At 39.6% G+C, this 21,557-nt stretch overlaps 1 protein-coding gene across 6 annotated transcripts in view; it reads right to left on the bottom strand.

The window, feature by feature from the left end:
* Window positions 1-832: 832 nt before the first annotated feature.
* Window positions 833-21,557, bottom strand: part of LOC122541434 (butyrophilin subfamily 1 member A1-like) — a 37,197-nt gene continuing 16,472 nt past the window's right edge. For all 6 annotated transcript variants that reach the window (XM_043678204.2, XM_043678203.2, XM_043678205.2 and 3 more), the window contains exons 3-9: window positions 18,430-18,777; window positions 17,296-17,580; window positions 13,665-13,784; window positions 13,508-13,540; window positions 8,897-8,923; window positions 4,780-4,806; window positions 833-2,447 (exon numbers count right to left, since the gene is read on the bottom strand). In XM_043678204.2, the coding sequence (XP_043534139.2) occupies window positions 1,924-2,447; window positions 4,780-4,806; window positions 8,897-8,923; window positions 13,508-13,540; window positions 13,665-13,784; window positions 17,296-17,580; window positions 18,430-18,777 (1,364 nt within the window). In that variant the 3' untranslated portion in view covers window positions 833-1,923. The remainder of the gene's footprint in view (window positions 2,448-4,779; window positions 4,807-8,896; window positions 8,924-13,507; window positions 13,541-13,664; window positions 13,785-17,295; window positions 17,581-18,429; window positions 18,778-21,557) is intronic.

Below are 21,557 nucleotides of genomic sequence, written 5' to 3'. Positions count from 1 at the left end.
AAAAAAGGTCATAGTAGCATCACAAAAGCTCCACGCAAGCACTGAACCTTCTTCTGATAAAAGCATTTCCTCTTATCTTTCACTTCTACATTCTAAGCAATAAGGACATCAAACATAATTTGTTGACCATATCAGGGATCGAATCTAAGTTTTCAATAAGCTATCCGTTTTCTTTCCTCACGTTCTTCACAAAGTGCTCGAGTTCGATCAGACAGCCAACGAACCATCTTCCCTTCAGGTGGTAATACATATATTTGCCATTCCCTTGTCTTTAATCTAACTTGAAGCTTTCTTTTTGCTAACACAGCAACCAGTTTACACAGCCCTTTCCAGCGAAAGCTCCGCTCCAACTGAGTAACCGCCGCGTGCTCAGCTTTCAAATCCCAACTGTCAGAGCGCGAGCAGACGGGCGAGGGAGGGAGACAAACACAGAGAGAGAGGAGATGTCAGTCTCTGATTGGAGGAGCCATGAAGCTGAACGCGACAGAGGTTTCAAACCCCAACTGTCAGAGCGCGAGCAGACGGGGACGGGGAGAAGAGACAGAGAGAGGGGGAGGAGATGTCAGTCTCTGATTGGAGGAGCCATGAAGTTGAACGTGACAGAGGTTTCAAACCCCAACTGTCAGCGCTCGAGCTGGGAAAATGGGAACTTCTAATTGGGGGAATAGCACGTGTGCGTACTGGGGATAGAAGGAAGGAATTTAATATTTGAAAGGATTATTTGTCTTTGCTACATGTGCATCGGTGTTAAGTTCGTTGGAAAATGCAGTGAAAAATCTGAGATTTAAGATTGTGTTTTAATATAGCTTATGATCAAATCCGAATATCGGTGTCCAAATGTTAGTAAAGCTCAGTTTAATCTGTTGCTTTCACATTCAAAAGTTACAATTTTACACAAAGTACCAAACATGTTTTGGAACACATATAAAAATAACTATAAAACTACCAATGATTGTGAATGCAAAAGAAAATACAAAGAGTTGAAGACATTTTTGCAGGGTTGTAGCTCAGGTTGAGGTTTAGGGTGTAGGTTTGCTCACTGAGCTGTAGGTTTGATATCCAGACTTCTCATTACCTGGCTAGGTAACATCATCAGTGGCGACCTCGAAGTGAAGGAAGCTGTTGTCTCCTGCTTTCTATTTATATCTTTCTCCAGGATGGGATTCTGGGGTTTGTGGTGATGTCATTTCCTGTTTGTTTTCTGAGGGGTTGATAGATGGTATCTAGATCTATGTGCTTGTTTATGGCGTTGTGGTTGGAGTGCCAGTCCTCTAGGAATTCTCTGGCATGTCTTTGCTTAGCCTGTCCCAGGATAGATGTGTTGTCCCAGTCGGTTTGGTGGGTTTTTTCATCTGTGTGTAGGGCCACAAGGGAGAGAGGGTCATGTCTTTTTGTGGCTAGTTGGTGTTCATGTATCCTGGTGGCTAACTTTCTTCCTGTTTGTCCTACGTAGTTTGTGGCAGTCCTTGCATGGAATTTTGTAGATGACATTGGTTTTGTTCATGGTTTGTACTGGGTCTTTTAAGTTTGTTAGTTTTTGTTTGAGAGTATTGGTGGGTTTGTGTGCTACTAGGATTCTGAGGGGTTCAATGACTTCATCCTAGTTGAAGACATTGTTTTGCACTAAGCTGCTAATATCATTCAGAGATTCAACTGATAATTATTAGAAAACATTTAACATTCCTTATTAATAGAAATTAAAAGTTGTTTTCTCCCTGTTGCAGTTACTGGTTTTGTTCAATGGTATTCCCAGCCTATTAACAACAATAATTGTCATAATTGCTGAAAATCAGTTTGGATATTTTACATAAAACGTATCTTAGAGTGCAAGGTTGACTTTCATATTTACACAGTTGATAGGATATTTTAGCTAACTATGTTGACCTGGAACCTGTCTTGAAAGCAGAGAGATTTTCAAAAGAACTAATCCTGAACGGACCAGATTCTCAGCCATTTGTTACAGTGTGCTGTACTGACAAAAGGATGAAGTTTCTCTGTGAATTTAAACCCAGTGAAAGAGTAGAGGTGAGACTTGGTGTTTGCACTATAAAATGAAACAATTCCAGAATCATAACTGAGATAAACACCGATCTTCTTGGGAATCTCATAGACTGGGATGTCAAATTTTTCTTCAGAATTTGCTTGAAATTGATTGTCAGCCCTCCCAATTGTCCAGACTTTACCACTTGGTACCAAATGAATGTCTTCCTTCCGTTCCACAGACTCCATGGCTACTCCCACATTCCATTGTCGATTCCCCACAACCTCCACCTCCCAGTAGTGTGAGCCTGATGTGAATTCCTCTGATCCCAGCACAGATTCCCAGCTTAGAAGCCTCTCTTCATTGTCACGGACATTCCTTTCTTTTCGAATCAATCTCACATTTTTCTGATCCTTAGATATTTCAAGCGTTGGGTTTGCAGTTTTTGTATCCAGGGTGACATTGACTGGAAGAAAAATCATAAAGTTTTGAGAGTGATAAAAAACAGTTCGAAGACTAGCTCTAATCAATGTTTGAATGATCAAATGAAAATCACAACTTGGTGAACGACACATTATATACTTTATGACTTTTAACTGAAACATTGAAGCCCGAAAGAACTTTACAAAGAGGAAGCAAAGGTAGAACAACAGTTTTCAATAGGATGCCATTGAGGATATTTTTTAAAGAGTCTGAATGCAGACATTTGACCAAAGAGTTCCAACAAAAAGGACTACAGTGGTTAAAATGCCTATTTATACTTTTCATTGCATGCTAGGAGTATTCTTTAAATAAACACTTTGCTCATTGCTATCTTAAATACCCTCCATGATTCTAGTTATCCAGCCCTCCCCCCACTCCAACCCCTCCCTTACTGGCCCTCCCTGGCTTGCGCTCCTAGCCCTTTCACACATATGTTGGGTCTCTCCACTAATTTGCCAACTTCGTTGCCCCACTCTTTTACCACCCTCCCAGCTCTAATTTGCTTTGTGGCCTTCTTGCTTTCTCCTGATTGCCGAGGAGTGATAGGGTGCTTAATCAGAGGATGGAGTCTTTTGGAGGAGTAATTTGTCTGTAGCTTTTCCAGGGAAAGGGATTGTTCTGTATTATTTTGTCCTTCTGAAGGCAGCAGTTGCTTAGAGTCATAGAGATGTACAGCACAGAATCAGAACTTTTAGTTTAACTCTTCCATGCTGACCAGATATCCTAAATTAATCTAGTCCGATTGCCAGCATTTGGCCCATATCCTTCTCAATCCTTCCTATTCAGAAACCCATCCAGATGCCTTTTAATTGTAATTACAGTTGTAATTGTATCAGCCTCCACCACTTCCTCTGGCAGCTCATTCCACACATACACCACCTTCTGCGTGAAAACGTTGCCCCTTCGGTCCCTTTTAAATCTTTCGCCTCTCACTGTAAACCTATGCCCTCTAGTTTTGGACTTGCCCACCCCAGGGAAAAGATTTATCTACTTACCTATCCATGCCCCTCATGATTTGATAAACCTCTCTAAGGTCTCCCCTCAGCCTCTGATGCTCTAGCAAAAATAGCCCCAGCCTATTCAGCCTCTCCCTATAGTTCAAACCCTCCAACCATGACAACATCCTTGTAAATCTTTTCTGAATGCTTTTATGTTTCACAACATCCTTCCTATAGAAGGGATACCAGAATTGCACACAATGGTCTTATGGTCAGTGTGAAAAGAGAAAGAGACTAATGTTAATTCTGATCTGTTGATAAGACCAGAGTTTGCTTTAATTGATGCAGAACCATATTGGAAAAATATCATTTGGAGTTAACATGGTCAGGATTTGTCATCTATTCTTCACTTCTTTTTGGTGGAACAGAACTTTTTTTACAGCAGGACCCCCCTTTATTTTAGGAAAGTCACATGTATGTATCATAATGATATTTAAATGACAGAGTTGCATTATCTTACATATTCACTGCTATTTATTCGGTATCAGCATTGGTAATCAGAGCACCTCTTCAATTCAAATTGTCTATTGTTACCATGTTTATGGAGGAAGAGGCAATGATTTCAATGGCAAGTAGGTACAATTTTGATAATTTCAATATGCAGCACCCAGATGATGTCACCTATTCAACAAATAGTTCATGAAAATGAAAACAGGTGCTCCCAAAAATCAAAAAGCAATGTTCAAGAAAATTAAACGAGCTGATAGATTTCACAGTCAAAGGCTTCAATAGGAAAGAATTATTTTGAGTCCTGCAGATAAGGCCAACACCGCAGAAAAAGAAACACCGAAGGATTCACATGGGGCAAAGAAGACAAATTTCAGCAGGGCATTGAAGGAGCTGAATGTAGGTTGACTGGGAGATGGAAGAAACTGAAGAATGAATGGAAACTGAAACAGGAAGATGACATGAGTCAGAGGATGAAAGGGATAGAGGCTACTGTTGTGGATGATCTTAAATTACATAAAAACAATAAATTCTGCACAGTTATCAGCTGGTTTTCTCAGTACACACTTTTGGCTTGTTGTGCAGCGAAGCACTTTGCTCTCAATTTGTCATCCAATCCAATTGATCTATGGAAAATTGTGGGCAGTGAGCCTGCAAATTCCTATTATGTATTGCTGGTGTTTAAGACTCTCAGCCAGCAATATGAATCCATAAAAATATCCTGATCTATCCAAACAAGTTGGAGTGAGAGGAGGGGATTGGGGGTCTCTGCAAAGATAATTTCACAACAACGGTGATTATGATCAAGCCATGTGATCAGTTCCAATCCAATTTACAAAAATATTTATTCAAATAACTTGAAGATCTTACCCTTGTACTCAGAAATCTTTGCCCAATCTGAAATCAGAAAAAAACACAGTTAATTTGAGGAAATCAGCATGTAAATAATGCAACTGAAATGAATTCCCTTGCATTTTTAACTGATGGCTTTAAATTGGCTTAAAATTGGGAAATGTAAGTCCAGATATGACTGAGACCCTAGGTAATAAAACATTGTCTGAATGGGCAAGGGAATTTGGAGCATAATCTTTTCACATTGTGTTGATGACTCCTTTCAAGAGTGCTTCAAACTTTCATTGCAATTGGAACAGATGCTTTCACTGACCTATTCCTGTGTGGGCTGAAAAGGAGATAAGACAGGTGCCTGATAACATTAGTCAGAGGTCTTAGAATTTTCTCCTAATGTAGAATCATACATCAAGGTAACAGACCTTGTGGTCCAACCAGTCTATGCTGACCATAATCCCAATCTAAACTTGTCCCACCTGTCCACTCCTGGCCCATACCCCTCCAAACCTTTCCTAATCATGTACTTATTTAAGAGTCTTTTTAAATGTTGTAAGTGTTTCCACCACTTCGTCAGGAAGTTAATTCCAAACTCTGTCTGTAAAAATGTTGTCCCCCATGTTTTTTTCAAATCTCTCTCCTCTCACCTCTCACAAAAAAAAGTGCCCCCTAGTGTTGAAATTTCCCAGAATTTGCTCCCAATTTAAGTGTTAGAGTCACACAGCATGGAAACAGACCTTTCTGTTTACCGCATCTGTCCCGACCAGATATAATAAACTAATCTAGGCCCATTTGCCTGCGTTTGACCCATATCCCTCTAATTCATGTACCCATCGAGATGTCTTTTAAATGTTATAATTGTACTCACATCTACAACTTCCTCTGGCAACTGGTTCCATATACACACACCACCCTCTATGTTAAAAGGTTGTCCTTGTCCCTCAGATCCTCTCTCACCTTAAACCTATGCTCTCTAGTTTTGTACTCTCCTAACCTGGCTATTCACCTTATCCATGCCCTTCATGATTTTATAAAGGCCACCTTTTAGCATCCACACTCCAGGAGAAAAAAAGCCCCAGTCTCTCCACATAGGTCAAATATGATATACCATAGCATCTCAGTCTGCTCAGACCTGGTTATGGGTAAGTGGTTCAGCATCACTTTAACTTTCTGTGACTGAACAATACACAAGGAATTTCAATGCAGTTTCATGCTGGTGAGAATTGATTTTGGCACTGGGGGGAACAGGTCTTTTTTTCTACACACCTCACACAAATGATTTCAAACATGCAGTGTGGACAGTTGTAAAGAAAATTTGAATTAATTACATTAACTGTAAATACATAAAACTGCCTTCAATGCAATTTTAACATTTTCAGAATAAAGACTGAAAAAGGAAGTATTTGAAAGAATATAACAACATCCAAGGAAGCCATTCGGCTGACCATAACTGCCAGCTACCTTGCAGAGATTTAAAATCATACTGCCCAATCTTTTCCAATACAATTATTCTTTCTGAGGTGTACATCCAGTTGTTTTATGGAAGTTACTCCAGAATCAGTTTCCACCAACGTTTCATAAATGTGTTGATCACAATGAATGATATAAAAACAAATTAAAATTTTTTCAACTCCCCTTTGGTTCGTTTGTCAATTGTCTTAAATCTTTCTCCTTTGATGGATATCATTCCAACCAGGAGACACAATTTCTCCTTATAACTCCGTCAAAAGGCCTCATCATTTTGAATCTCTGTTAAATCTCTCCTTTAAACTTAATGCTGTATTTGACCATTACATTTTCCACGGAAAGTTATGTCTTGTCTTTAGCAATATCTTTTAAACAACGTAATTAATAACTATAATCAACCTTTCTGGCAAGGAAAAGTAACTTTAGTCTCATTCGTTTATGTTTTGAATTTTGCAGGGAGATTTTAGAAAGTTAATCCTTCAAATTGCTTTCTTTCCAGCCTTTCAATCTCCCTTTTCTAATTGTTCTTCCCCTGCCTTTACTGTATTTGATTTGACATTGAATTTATCTCCTTGAATTTACCCTCTTTAGTGTTTGACTTTGTTTCTCAATCCTTAGATTTCATTGGTTAAGGACATTGTCTGTTTGCTGCACAGTTCACTCAGGTCCCAGGTGCTGTTTGGGTCATTTGGGTTATCTGTTGGCACCTACAGTAACTTTGTGAGCAAAACATAACTGAGCTGAAGGGTTCAGAGTAATTCTATCAATGTTGTACTTCAGCTGGTCACAAAAGCACATCCATTCACATTTTGAAAGAGAGTGCCAATTCAAGACCAGTGAGCAGCTCTTATTCCTGGGCAAGGTGTTGAAGCTGGAGATCCTATAGCATGCACAGATTGACATCTAGTGAGGAAACAGCCAGTAAGTTAACTTGATTTTTCAAATATGCACAGCTCCCTCATTAAATAATAAGCAGCTATTGTTTGGCGACATTATAAATGTGGGTGAAATGAACAACAGGACATCCATTGCCACTCTATTTCACATTCATACATTCCAGACCAACGTGGGCTTCCTGTGGTGCCAACTGGAACCCTCAGGAATGGGAATTTAGTAGAAACTTTAATTAAAGTAATTTATCAATTCTTATGTCTCACAAACTTGATTGAGTTTTTTGATGAAGTAACAAAGAAGATTGATGAGGGCAGAGCAGTAGATGTGATCTATATGGACTTCAGTAAGGTGATCGACAAGGTTACCCATGGGAGACTGATTAGCAAGGTTAGATCTCATGGAATACAGGGAGAACTTGCCATTTGGATGCTGAACTGGCTGAAAGGTAGAAGACAGAGGGTGGTGTTGGAGGATTGTTTTTCAAACTGGAGGCTTGTGACCAGTAGAGTGCCACAAGGATAGTTGCAGGGTCCTGTACTTTTTGTCATTTACATAAATAACTTGGATGCGAGCATAAGAGGTACAGTTAGTAAGCTTACAGATGACACCAAAATTGGAGGTGTAGTGGACAGCGAAGAGGGTTACCTCAGATTACAACAGGACCAGATGGGCCAATGGGTTGAGAAGTGGCAGATGGAGTTTAATTCAGATAAATGTGAGGTGCTGCATTTTGGGAAAGCAAATCTTAGCAGGACTTATACATTTAATGGTAAGGTCCTAGGGAGAGTTGCTAAACAAAGAGACCTAGGAGTGCAGGTTCATAGCTCCTTGAAAATGGAGTCACAGGTACTTAGGACAGTGAAGAAGGCGTTTGGTATGCTTTCCTTTATTGGTCAGAGCATTGAGTACAGGAGTTGGGAGGTCATGTTGCGGCTGTACAGAACATTGGTTAGGCCACTGTTGGAGTATTACATGCAATTCTGGTCTCCTTCCTATCGGAAAAATGTTGTGAAACTTGAAAGGGTTCAGAAAAGATTTACAAAGATGTTGCCAAGGTTGGAGGATTTGAGCTATAAGGACAGGCTGAACAGGCTGGGGCTGTTTTCCCTGGACGGTCGGAGGCTGAGGGGTGACCTTATAGAGGGTTTACAAAATTATGAGGGGCATGGATAGGGTAAATAGGCAAAGTCTTTTCCCTGGGGAGTCCAGAACTAGAGGGCATAGGTTTAGGGTGAGAGGGGAAACATATAAAAGAGACCTACAGGACAACTTTTTCACACAGAGGGTGGTACGTGTATGGAATGAGCTGCCAGAGGATGTGGTGGATGTGGTGGAGGCTGGTATAATTGCAACATTTAAGAGACATTTGGATGGGTATATGAATAGGAAAGGTTTGGAGGGATATGGGCCGGGCACTGGCAAGTGGGACTAGATTGGGTTGGGATATCTGGTCGGCATGGACAGGTTGGACCAAAGGGTCTGTTTCCATACTGTACATCTCTATGACTCTATAACTATGACTCCCGCTGCCAGTGGGCAGCTGATCCGATCCCAATCTGGTCTCTTTGAAGAGAGCTCATGATCAAAATTATAGCAGAGAATTGGCATGACAGCTGTGTTCCTACCCACATTTGATCCAAATGGCAATTTGATTGAAAGTTAATCCCTCTGTTTCTCATCAGATTGCTTTGTAGAAAGGGCATTGCTGATTATGGCTAATGCCACAAATTGCTCAGTGAATTAATATACAGCAGCTGTTTTAGGTGCAAGAGGAACATACCTGATTCAATCAGAGATTTCCACTGGTCTACAAAACAAAAGTAGATAAATAAAATTTATTAATCTGTTTGTCACAAACCTTAAAATATTGACAAGCATTCCCTATTTGATTTGAATATTGAAATTTCAAGGTGTTAGCACTGTTTCAGATTAATCTCTCTCACCTCTTGAACAGCAATTTATGGGCCCTACATCAAAGCCCTGAGTGTACAACCTAACTGAGACTCTCAGTATTGCACTGTCAGAGGTATCATCTTTCAGATGAAATGTGAAACCACAGTCTGCCTCTCAGGTGGATGTAAAAACTCACTTGGCACCATTTTCAAGAAAAGTGGGGGAGTTTTCCTAGTGTCCTTCAACCACCATCACAATAATATTGACTTGTTCATGAATTTCATTACTGTTTGTGAGACATTGCTATGCATAAATTGGTTCCTGTGTTTCCCACATTGCAACAGCTAATCCATTTTATAAACACATCATTTGTAAAGTGCTTCAGAAAATCCTGAAGTCATTAAAGGTACCATACAAAGAAGGGTTGTTCTTTTCTTGATCTTCACAAATCACTGTTACTTTATATTTTGAAGCAATTGCTAAACTTATTATGAAACATATTTCTTTCAATTTTATGCCTGTTTTTCTCCCTTTATATGCCAGGAATGTTGATATTATTGGGTAACTATAACAGGGTTTTGATCATCTGGTCATTCGTCATATCTGACCTAAGACAGTAAACATCAGATGGTCATTCAAGCACCAGGAGCATCAGGGTTCAGAGGATAACGTTCAAAATGGGAATCCTGGTTGTTCTTTTTTCCCCTTCCCTGTTGTAATTTCAGCTGATTCTGCACAGATTCAGTGTATAATCAAGACCTTGGTTGCTGGATGGCTTATTACTACATTGCGCAATAGCTGGAATTATTCATTAGCAACAGGAGCCCTGCCACCACCAAGGCTGAAAGCAAGGCAGCAAGACTTTGCAGGCAGTTGTGCCATTGGATGACACCCACCCCTGGAAACTGACAGCTCAATCAGGGCATCAGCACCAGAAGTAGCAGCGTTTGCCTGTACCTAGAAGTTAATGGATTTGCACCTTCACAACCGGAGGAGTGATTGGGTCAAAGCGACACTCCCTGGTTAGAGTTGTGGAATGGTCTTAGGGCAGGCAGTACCAATGCTGCAGTTGCAATAAATCCCAAAGTGAAATCCCTCCATGAGCCAAAATTCCCCACAAACAAACCACACCCACACTGAAACAGGCAGTGAGATGGCTAGAAGCTACTTGGCCCTGTCCCCATATAGTATAAGGTAAAAACAATGACTGCAGATGCTAGGGCTTTTGCCCGAAACGTCAATTTTCCTGCTCCTTGTATGCTGCCTGAATTGCTGTGCTTTTCCAGCACCACTCTACTCCCATATATTAGAAGGCCATCCTGCTACTGGTAAAATGCCAGTGGAGACAAGAAAAGGCCGTTAATTATACATTTAAGTCTTATAATCTGGCTTCGGTGAGTGGGCCATCTGCGACCTTTCCTACTACCAGCTGGCAGAATGGTAATAATGACAGAAAGACATCGAACGTGTCACCTGATGCATTTTCATGCTATTTTGCCAGTCTTCCCATTCAACACGCCACAACCACCTCGCAACTTCTCATCAAAGTCCTTATACACTCTAATATCAAGGGTAATAAATTGCCATTAATTTGATATTCTGAATGAAATCCAACTCAAATAGTTGGTGTGTAAAATGGAGTCAGCATATTAAGGCATTATATTTTCAGACTGACAGTGGTGGATTTTCATTGGAAAAGTATTAAAAAAGATCTTTCATCTTCAGAATTGAATCTGCCTGACCCTAATGTTTCTAGCAGAGAATGGTCAACTTGTTTCCAGTTCTTGCTGCTCTCATCTGAATAAGAAGTATTTTGAATAAACCTGCAGAAGTAAAATGTTGAACCTTTTTTCAAGTTATTAATGAAATCCTGAGGAGAGTAAATAATGTGCCTCATACTGTTTATATTTTTGAGGACATTAATTGACTGCACAACTCTCTATGATAATTTAAATTACTAGCTGCACTTTTCTTCACTTGTGAAATCAATAATATTCACATGTACAAAGTAAGTAATCTAGCAATCAGTATATTTTTTTGTTCATCCAACAGTTATTATTCCAACTATTTGATGTTGTTGCTTTGATATCAACCAATGATTTCTCTCTTGGGTGACTTTCTGAACAAGCTATCACGTTTTAAAAGCATTACTTTTTTTGTTCTCCACTTGTTCATGTTATGCGCGTGTGGCTGGCTAGGCCAAGAACTGAGGATATTGTTGTTAATTTTGCAGATGACATAAAGATACCTGAAGGGACAGATAGTATTGAGGAAGTGCAGAGGCTGCAGAAGAATTTGGACAGGCTAGGAGAGTGGACAAAGAAGTGGCAGACGGAATGCAATGTGGAAAAGTGTGAGGTTATATGTCTTGTGTGGAAGAACAAAGGCATTGACTATTTTCTAAATGAGAAAGGCTTTGGAAATCTGAACCATGAATGGAGTTGGACTATTGTCTATTGAGTTAAGAGAACTAGTTCAGGGTTCTCCAAAGGTTCATTTTGCAGGTTCAGTTGGCATTAGGAAGGCAAATGCAACATTTGCATTCATTTCAAGAGGGCTAGAATACAAGAGCAGGGATGTACTATTGAGGCTGTATAAGGCTTTGGTTAGACTAAATTTGGAATATTATGAGCAATTTTGAGCCCCATATCAAAGAAATGATGTGCTAGCCTTGAAGAGGATCCAGAGGAAGTTTATAAGAATGATCCTGAGGATGAAGGGCTTGTCAAATGAGGAGCAGTTGAGGACAGTGGGCCTGTACTAAATGGACTGAAAAAGGATACGGGAGGATATCATTGAAACTGACAGAATACTGAGAGGTTTGGATACAGCGGACATGGAGATGACGTTTCTACTAGTAGGGAGAAATTAGAACCCATGGCACAGCCTCAGAGTGAAGGAACAACCCTTTAGAGCTGAGACAAGAAAGAAATTCTTTAGTCAGAGCATGGTAAATCTGTAGAAATCATTGCCTCAGAAGGCTGTGGAGACAAGACATTCAGTGTATGTAAGACAGAGATAGACAGGTTCTTGATTAGTGAGGGTTACAGGGAGAAGCAGGAGAATGGGGTTGAGAAACATATCAGCCGTGATTAACTGGTGGAGCAGACTCAGTGGGCTGAATGTCCTAATCCTACTCCTATATCTTATGGTCTCATGTTGCCCCTCTGCAGCTGCCCTTGAGAAAGTGAGGGAGGGCTGCCTTCTTGAACTACTATCGGCCAGGTGGTATAGGTGCAAGGACAATACTGATATCTAATCCAGCAGCTGGGAGTTTAAATGGATTAGACCAAATGTTAGATGCTGGGATAAGTTATAGTGAAGATCTCAGGGAAATAGAGAATGAAAGTAGCATCATCTACTTGATACTTCGAGAATGACTGACTGATATAAAGTTGAATTCTATACAAATTAGTTAGTTGCTGTCTCCATTAAAGCCTATTCCTCATTGCAGGGATGCTTAGATCTATTATTATCTAGAACTCCAAGACATTATTCTGATTTGTTGATTACAGAGAATTTCTGCTTTGTCAATACCTGCTACTTTGGTGTTTCGGATGCATACCCCTTTTGCTCGTGCAGCATTACATGGTATACCTGATACTATACCTAGTACATCTTGTTACAATCCCTATTGAATCAATATTCATCAGCCAATTTAATGATGACGGTGGAATGAGCATGAATAACACCGTAATGGCATAGCTTGTGGCTGACAAGAGTTAAATTGCTACTGATAGTTCATACCACCTCATATAGTCCAGTTGATCTGCTATGCTGTCTCTAACCTGTCTCATATAGCATGATGGCACTGCTACACTATAATATGGAAAAGTTATAGGTAGGACCTTTCTTTCTTGAGGAATGGGTGATAGCAATGGTCACTAATGTTATCATGAATGCATAAAAGTTGATGAGGACAGGATTTGAGTTGTTTATTCCCTTGAATTATTCCTTCACCAGCTGACAAGACCCAAGCTGTCTGCTATGTTCATCCAGTGTAGTCAGTGCTATAAATAGTAAGTCAATCTCAGTGCTTCTGTCAATGCTTATTATGAGTACTGTTCCAACATTGCTGATTGTTGATTTGTAAACAGAAAATACAGTAGGCAGTGATCCTCAAGACCGCTAATTCGGCATCAAGCCCAAATGTTGGTAAGAAGGATCAAATGGGTATCTTCACCTTACAGTTAATTATGAAACATTATTTTGGAGAAACTAGTGAAGATAATATTCATCAAAAAGCATACTACAGATAAAAGACTCATCAAAACTGCCAACTTGTGTGAATTATCCTTGTTCTTTTACTAACCTTGATGTTTCTTCATGCTCCCTATTGCGGTTATACAAACAATGGAAGGTTATGAAAAAGATATTGGCTCATTATGTTGAAAATAATACTTAAAGAGTCATTATTCAGGAGCAAAGCTGGATCACTACTACATGGATTGAAACATTCACTATCAGACTGCATATATTTCAAATGTTAAATCCTTACCGTATTGTTTGATAGATTTGTCACATTCAAGTTCTGAAAAAAATCCAATAAATTCAATAATCAGTCAAGCTTTTACTTTCTAACGGAATAAATAGTTCTGTTTTCAGTTTAAATGCTACATCTGTATTCAACGTTCTCACTCAGACTGAGACCATACCTTTGATGCATCTGTGCTTTCTCACAGTCCAGACGATCCCAGTAATTAAAACTATTATGAAAAGACCGAGGATCAGACATAAAAAAACCAACCAGCCTGAAACAGCGGGGAAAAAGTCATCTGCAAAGTAAATGGCAATTAATTAGATCTTATAACTTCAATATATTTCACATTAACCATTCTTTTAAAATGCTTGATGTTACCAAAGTTAAAAATTTATGGTCACTGCTGAATTGTGCTTTCATTGCAACCAAGTGAAGCAGCTTCTCATCAATCATAATTTCTACACAGGCTTCTCAATGAACAGCCAATTCAGTTCCCCATTGTTGGCTTCCTGAAACACACGAATCGGAGTTGCAATGTGCTATTGTGCCCAGACTGTAATTCTAATTCAGAATGCCAAACTCAAGAAAGTCCGGGAATCAAGGACAGGGATATGAAGAGATCCTGATAGAAAAATTATTCACATTAATCTGGGGCTTGGATGAGTTACTCCAGACAGGAATGGTAGCAAATTAATGACAGCTGGGGTTAAAGCAACAGAGGCCTGGTTTGCTCAACTACAGGAGAGTTTCCAACTGTGTTAATCTTGCCAATCTCGAGTACAGGGGTTTTTTAGGCATTGAACCAAGAGCTTGACGCAGAATTAAATTTTAAAATATAACTGTCAGGTTGCCATAAAAACTTATCTTATTAATGACTTCTCATGAAAGAAATGTCACACAAGTTTATAACAGGGCATTAGGAACTTCCAGCCAAGGTCTTTCTTTTACTTTAGTATTTCTTAAATTTATTCAACTTTCCCTCCCATAATTCAATAATTTACAAAATATTTGCATTCTAATTAACAGCTCCAGCTCTCTGAAATTCTTTCCATTTTTATTCACACACTGAAGCCCTGAACCATTCATTCATACCTGAGATCCTGTTTGATTCGCTTGGGAAGTCAGAGGGAAATTTATCCATTTTTATTTTTCTCATTGCCACCAAGAAGCAGAATTGCTGTCGTATGTATGATCAGTTTGTAAGATCTATATCATCTACAGATTGGGCCATGCATTGAGGGGCTTAAAGATCTTTCCTTGTGCATATCTGTATATCCCATATTTCTCTCTATTTTTATTCTTTTTTCATCCTCCACAACAATCTCTAAACACTTTTGTCCTTACTACCTTAATTTTTAGTTTGTTCATAGTATTTATTGTCACTCCTAGCTAATGGTTTTACTTTCCCTCAATTACATCCGTTTAAATCTTCTAGCACTACTTTATTTACTGTGGTAGGTTTCGCTGAAGCCCATAAAGTTTGTGGAGTTTCCACTAGAACTTCTGAAATCATTCCAAAGCACTAAATGCCTGAGATATTTTCTTTTACACTATTTGTCATACATCTTCTGTCCTGATTTTACACTGAAGATAACGTGGTGCTAGATAAGCACAGCCGGTCAGGCAGCATCTGAAGAGCAGGAGAATCAATGTTTCGAGCAGAAGCTCTTCATCAGCTTATGCTCATAATGTCGATTCTCCTACTCCTTAGATGCTGCCTGACCAGCTGTGCTTTTTCGGCACCACACTTTTCAACTCTGATGTCCAGCATTTGCAGTCTACACTTTCCCCTTTACAGTGAAGATACCTTACATCCTGTTGTGTGTCACTATTTGTTTGAGATGGACTTCAAACAAATCCAACAACTTAGCAGGGCACCCATAAGGCACAATGGGCTATCAGAAGGAGTAGAGTCATACTCCAACACAATCTGATTCCTCATGGCCTTGCATTACCATTAAGCCAGGAGATCAACTGTGATTCAATGAAGGGTGCCAGTGGGCATGCCTGGAGCAGCAACAGGCACATCTAAAAATAGGTGAAGCTACAAAACAGGGTGACTTGAGCATAAGCAGCAAGCAATAGACAGAGTTAAGCAATCCAAAACCCAAGAGATCAGATCTAACACAAAAACTTGCTGGTGAAATTCAGCAAGACTGGCAGCATCTCTGGGGAGAAAGCAAAATCAACATTTCGAGTCCAGTGGAATCCTGACACATCAGTGACAAAGAGTGATGCACAACTAAACAACTCACTGGAGAAGGAAGCTCCACAAATATCCCCATCTTCAATCCTGGGGGAGCCTTGCACCATGGTGCAAACAATAAGGCTGAAGCATTTGCAGCAATTTTCAGCCAGAATTACAAAGGAGATGATTCATCTTGGTCCCTTCCAAAGATCTCCAGCATCACAGATGCCAATGTTAGTCAATCTGATTCACTTCATGTGATATCAAGAAATGGCTGGAGGCACTGAATACTGCAAAGGTTATGGGCCCTGACAATATTTCAGCAATAGTACTGATTACATTTGGTCTAGAATCTGCTACACCCCAAACCAAGCTATTCCAGAACAGCTACAGCATTGCTGTCTACCCAGCAAGGTTAATGCGTATGTCCTGTACACAAAAAGCAGGACAATTCAAACCCAGCTAATTACTGTCCATCAAACTATCCCCAATAGTCAGTCAAGTGATAGAAGGTGTAAACAAGAATGACATAAATCAGCACTTTCTTGGCAATAACCGGCTCACTAATATCCAGTTTGGGTTCAGCCAGGTCCAACCAAGATCTGATCTCATCCAGATTTGGTTTAAACATGGACAAATGAGCTGAATATAGGAGTGATGTGAGAGTGACCGCTCTTGATATCAAGGCTGCATTTAACCAAGTGTAGCATCAAGGGGTGCTACAAAAATTGGAGTCAACTGGGATCCGGGAAAAACTCTTTACTGGCTGAAGTCATATCTAGCACAAAGGAAGATGATTGTGGCTGCTGGAGATCAGTCATCTCAGCTGCATGACATCTCAGCAGGAGTTCCTCAGTGTACTATCCGCAGCTCAAATACCATCCTCAATTGCTTCATTAATGACCTGCAGGTCAGAAATGAGGATATTCAATGATGATTAAACTGTGTTCAGCAACATTCGCAACACTTCAGACACTGAAATATTACATATCCAAATGCAGCACCATCCAGACTTGGGCTGACAAGTGTCAAGGAACATTCACACCACACAAAAGCAAGGCAAGGCCTATCTCCAACAAAAGAGAATCTGACAATTACCAAATGACATTCAGTCACTCTACTATCACTACCAATAACCTAAGGGTTACTGTTAGCCAAAAGCTAAGCTGGTCATGCACCTTCAAAATCTAGTCACTACCATCCAGAAGGATAAAGGTAAGAGATATATAGGAACACTGCTAGTTGCAAGTTCCGCTCCAAGCTATTCACTATCTGGGAAATATATTGCTGTTTCTTCACTGCTGTAGGGTCAGAATCCCAGAACTCCCTCCCTGACAATATTCTGGGTGCACCTAGACCAAATGAACTGCAGCAATTCAAGGATGCATCTCATCAGTTTTGTACTTCAAAACTATTTGTAAAGCAAGCAATAATATTTCCAATTTCACAGTCACTCTGTTTACACAAATATCTTTTATTAAGATTAATTAATTTGAAAGATCATTCTTAATTCAATATAACAGGATAATACCTTAGTCCTAATTTGACTTATGATGCAATTGAAATTGTAAGTCAATCATTAACCCCTTTAACTGAGTCTATTTTATAATTTACAGACCTGCTATCTGGATAGTTGCTTCTTGTTCTTTTTTCAACAGGTTGTTCTGTATGAGGCACTTGAAGCTGTTTGTCGAATCTTTTGTTACAGTTACACTGCTTTTCACAGTTAGCAATCCTTGAGTGTCCCGGTGGTAATTTATTTCAGACTGTGCTGTTAAATTTTGTCCATCTGCATTAGTCCACATTAGCTTTGGCTTTGGGAACCATCCATTAGATTCACAGATTAGCTGAATTCCTTGTTTATTATTTCCCTCTATCTGGATCCAGTGATTACGCCCCAAACCTAGAAAGAAATAAATGTATTTAAGAACAAAACTGTTTGTTAATAATGTTTAAACACAGAAAATATTCTTTTACTGGACTCAATTTATGATATATCATATCCTTTGGTGGAAAAATATATATATTTTATGTTTGGACAATGGTTCCTTTAAGAATTAAATTTGTCTGAAATATTTCTTGTTAGAAATACCTACTTTCAAGAACTGATCATGTGATTAAGCTGTTTGGGGACAGACAATAGTGAACTCAATAAGTTATGATATGGCTGAGTGGGTTACTGGTTGTGACTCTGTGTCCAAGCAGTTTAGGTTCACATTTAGCTGCAGAGAAGAGTTTTTTCAATCAAAATTCAGGTGAAATGTTGTCTAAAACAGATCTATTACCAATATCACAGGGAGTTGAATTTTGAAATAGCCAAGCTAGCCAGGAAGGAGAGACAGCAAAAGACATCATAGATAAAAGGCTCAAAAGGTAAGGAACATTAGAACTAGACAGTTCTGATCCACAGTGGCTTCACTTAAGATGCTGGTGACGCTTGCATTGCATGGAGAGTTACAGTGTAGGGCATATGGAGGAGATTTGAAGGGAAAATCTTACCAAAAATAAGCAGAAAGCCCGAGAAATCTCATTTTTACACAAGTCTCTGAAACAGTACCCAAGCCAAGTTGTTAATATTCCAATTTTTGATAAGTATCTGACTTTTAATATCTTTAAAACAAAGTGAAGTTATCAGTGATCATGTTCTTTGATTTGCTGTCATAAAGTTTTATTGCAAAACATTTGATCAAAAACCTGTTTTAAAAATATTGTTTTCTTAGTTATTGGTTACTATGAAAATCAGTTCACTCACCTCCCACTTTCAGTTCAACCACAGTCTCTTCAAACTCGGTTTCATCATCAACTGAACATCTGTATTTCCCCTCATCAAACACTCTTGTATTTTTTATTTTAAGAGAAATGTTTCCTTTGGTCAGGTCATTTTTAAACAGTTCAGTTCTTCCTCTGTACTCAGGATCCTGAGTAGCAGCGTCATCTTCTCCATTCCTATACATGTATACAGCTGAACCAAGATCTGCTTTAAGCCATCGCACCACCATGTTGTTGATGGGTAAACTTGGCATAACCTGACATTCCAAAGTAACATCTTCACCCACAATGGCTATAACAGGGTGTGCTGGTCCAGTAACTGTGAATTTACCTGTGGAATTATTCAAGCTTCAGATGTCTTAAATATTAAACTTTAAAAAATGAACTTTACTAAAAGCATCCTTTTGCAAACAATTAATCTGAAGTAAAGATAAATATATTTTTTCTGTTGGAAGAAAATGCTTATTTTATCAATAATTATTCTGCAAAACATGTTATTAATAAATATTACTGTTTTAGAACTAAACATAAAATCTTTAAACTAAATAATTCTCATTTTCTTAATTGTAAATGAGAGAGGAGGGGAAAAGGAAGGGCACCATTATTTGAGTATCACTGAACAATGTTCTAGTCTTGCACACATCAGAGACCAAGTTTGAATTCTCTAATTTAAGAAATGTAACTGCATCCTGAAGCAGTGTCCACATAACTTTGCCCCGCCATATTCCAGTGCAATGTCTGCAGCTCAGATGCCAGTCCCTCAGCTCATAAGAGAAGTTGCTCAAGCTGCAAGTACCTGTACTTGTTACAGAGATGTTGACTCCCTAACAGCACTGTAGATTTACCCACACCTGATGCGCTGAAGTGGATCATCAGGCAGCTCACCATAGCCTTCTCAAGGACAAATAAGAATGAGCAATAAATGCTGGGTTAGCGTATTTCAGCCACATCCTGGGAATGAATCAAGTCAATATCTGCTCCAAATTACTGTGTCCCTGACTGTGTCTCTACATTGTGTAAACTGCAGTTTTCTTGAATATTTCAGTGTTGCAACGGAGAAAATAATACCTGCTTAAGTCTTTGAGATGTTCTTTGTTGCATTCAGTTATTAATTACCAGGAATGAGACAGGACAGAATTAAAGACAAAGCACCGCGTGTAAGTGAAATTAGGAAAGAAGGCAATGGGACAATCGGATCTAAGCATGTTTAAGAAGGACTTTCAGAAGAATATAGCAAATCTGTAAGCATCCAATGTCATTGCTCATAACGAGCAGACAGATACAGTAATCCCAGATCTACTACACTATCGAGCCATGTTTGTCTTAAAGCTGTTTCACACAGTTGAAACTTCTTCAAATAGTGCTGCTCAGAACAACCTCAATTTTCAACACAGCAGTTGCTAAGCCTTGAGGGACTGCTTCTGTTGGTTTATATCAATGTTCCAATTTTTCCTGGGGAGACCAATAAAATATTCCAACTTTTCCAGGTGCCAGATGGTTTATAGAATCCCTACAGTGTGGAAACAGGCCCTTAGGCACAACAAGCCCACACCAACTCTCTGAAAAGTAACCCATTCAGATTTATTCCCCTACCCAATTATGCTTGACTAATGCACCTAACCTGCACATCCCTGAATACTGTAGGCAATTAATGCCAATTCATCTAACCTGCACATCTTTGGATAGTGAGAGGAAACCTGAGCACCTGGAGGAAACCCATGCAGACACAAGAAGAATATGCAAACTCCACACAGTCACCCGCTGGAATTGAACCCGAGTCCCTAGCGCTGTGAGCCACTGCATCGCTCCAGAAGATTCAGCCCAAACCTGTGCGGGTGGAATGGGAATGATAGATTCCCATTCTTTCTTGATGGGACAACTTATGTTTCCCAGCCTCTCCCAGTGAAACAGGGAATGATTCTCAACCTCTCCTGGTGAAACAGGGAATGATTCTCCTGAAGAGACAAGGACTGATTCTGATAGAGCAGGGATTGACTCCCAATCTCGCCCACAGGATCAGGATCTTTCTGTTCCTGCCCTTCTGCTCAGGCTGTTTATATGTGGCTGCTCTAGTTTCACTTGTTGGCAACTTTGGGCAAAGACAATATCACAGCTCTTCAGGGGCTACACTTATAGCTAGGAAAAGTGTCCAGACTCTGGCCTCGTTCTGGGTCCCTCACTCTCCCATGTTCAGCTCACACCCAAACACAATTCTTCCTGGGAACACTCTTGTCTTATTGGAAAACTATTTAATCCGTGCCACTTCAGAAGCACATCAGACTAAATGAAGGACAGCTGTGAACTGTTCTGTACTGCAAAATGTTAAGTATGCCTCTACAATTATCGATGTACATTGATTGAATAAATCAAATTGAATTTGCGTTATGGGCACATCATCTTTTTAAGCTCAAATTCCATCACCATGTCTGTAGTTACAGTGGGACAGAGAATAGTTGCCTTGTTTATCATGAAGGTTCTTAATGTACCAACAATCAGACAACATCTATGAGGTTCACAGAGTCTCTCAGACATATATACTTCAGCACAACTTCATTGTGAAGAATGGATCCAGCCACGCTGCCACTGAACACTCTAAGTATTTGGACTTAACTACATCATCTGTCTCTTGCGGAGAGTTCTGTAGGCAAAACACATGAGGCAGTGTGGTCAGCACATATGTTCTAAAGGCCCTGCAGGAAACAGTGATACTGACCCTGTTGGATGTTTCAATGAGCAAACTATCAAAGTCATTTGTCATTGCCAGAACTTTCAAACAAGCAACAAAACGTAACTTGATTGGTAGTGACATTATTCATGCTTATTCAGACTCTCCATGCCACCACACACTGTCCTCAAGACAGCTGTGGCAATGAGGAAACAACTCCTTTGGGAATGTGCCATTGTGATGAAGAACCGGAGAGAGATGCAATAGTTCTTGTTAATGTCCATCCACAGCAGCCCCATGATGAATGAATCTGTATTCTATACAAACACATACTAAACCAAAGATCAACTACGCCTGAAGGACCACTAACTCAGTGACACATGCTCTTTAGTCTGTGAAATCACCACAAATAGATATTTTAGGGAAAAGGCCACGATCGGAAATGC

The sequence above is a fragment of the Chiloscyllium plagiosum genome, unplaced genomic scaffold, assembly GCF_037043375.1.
Source record: "Chiloscyllium plagiosum isolate Xiang-an unplaced genomic scaffold, Cpla_swu_hap1 HiC_scaffold_35, whole genome shotgun sequence".
In the NCBI taxonomy this organism is placed as follows: domain Eukaryota; kingdom Metazoa; phylum Chordata; class Chondrichthyes; order Orectolobiformes; family Hemiscylliidae; genus Chiloscyllium; species Chiloscyllium plagiosum.
The sequence above is the reverse complement of the archived record's forward strand: the minus strand, read 5'-3'. Positions and strand labels throughout refer to the sequence as shown.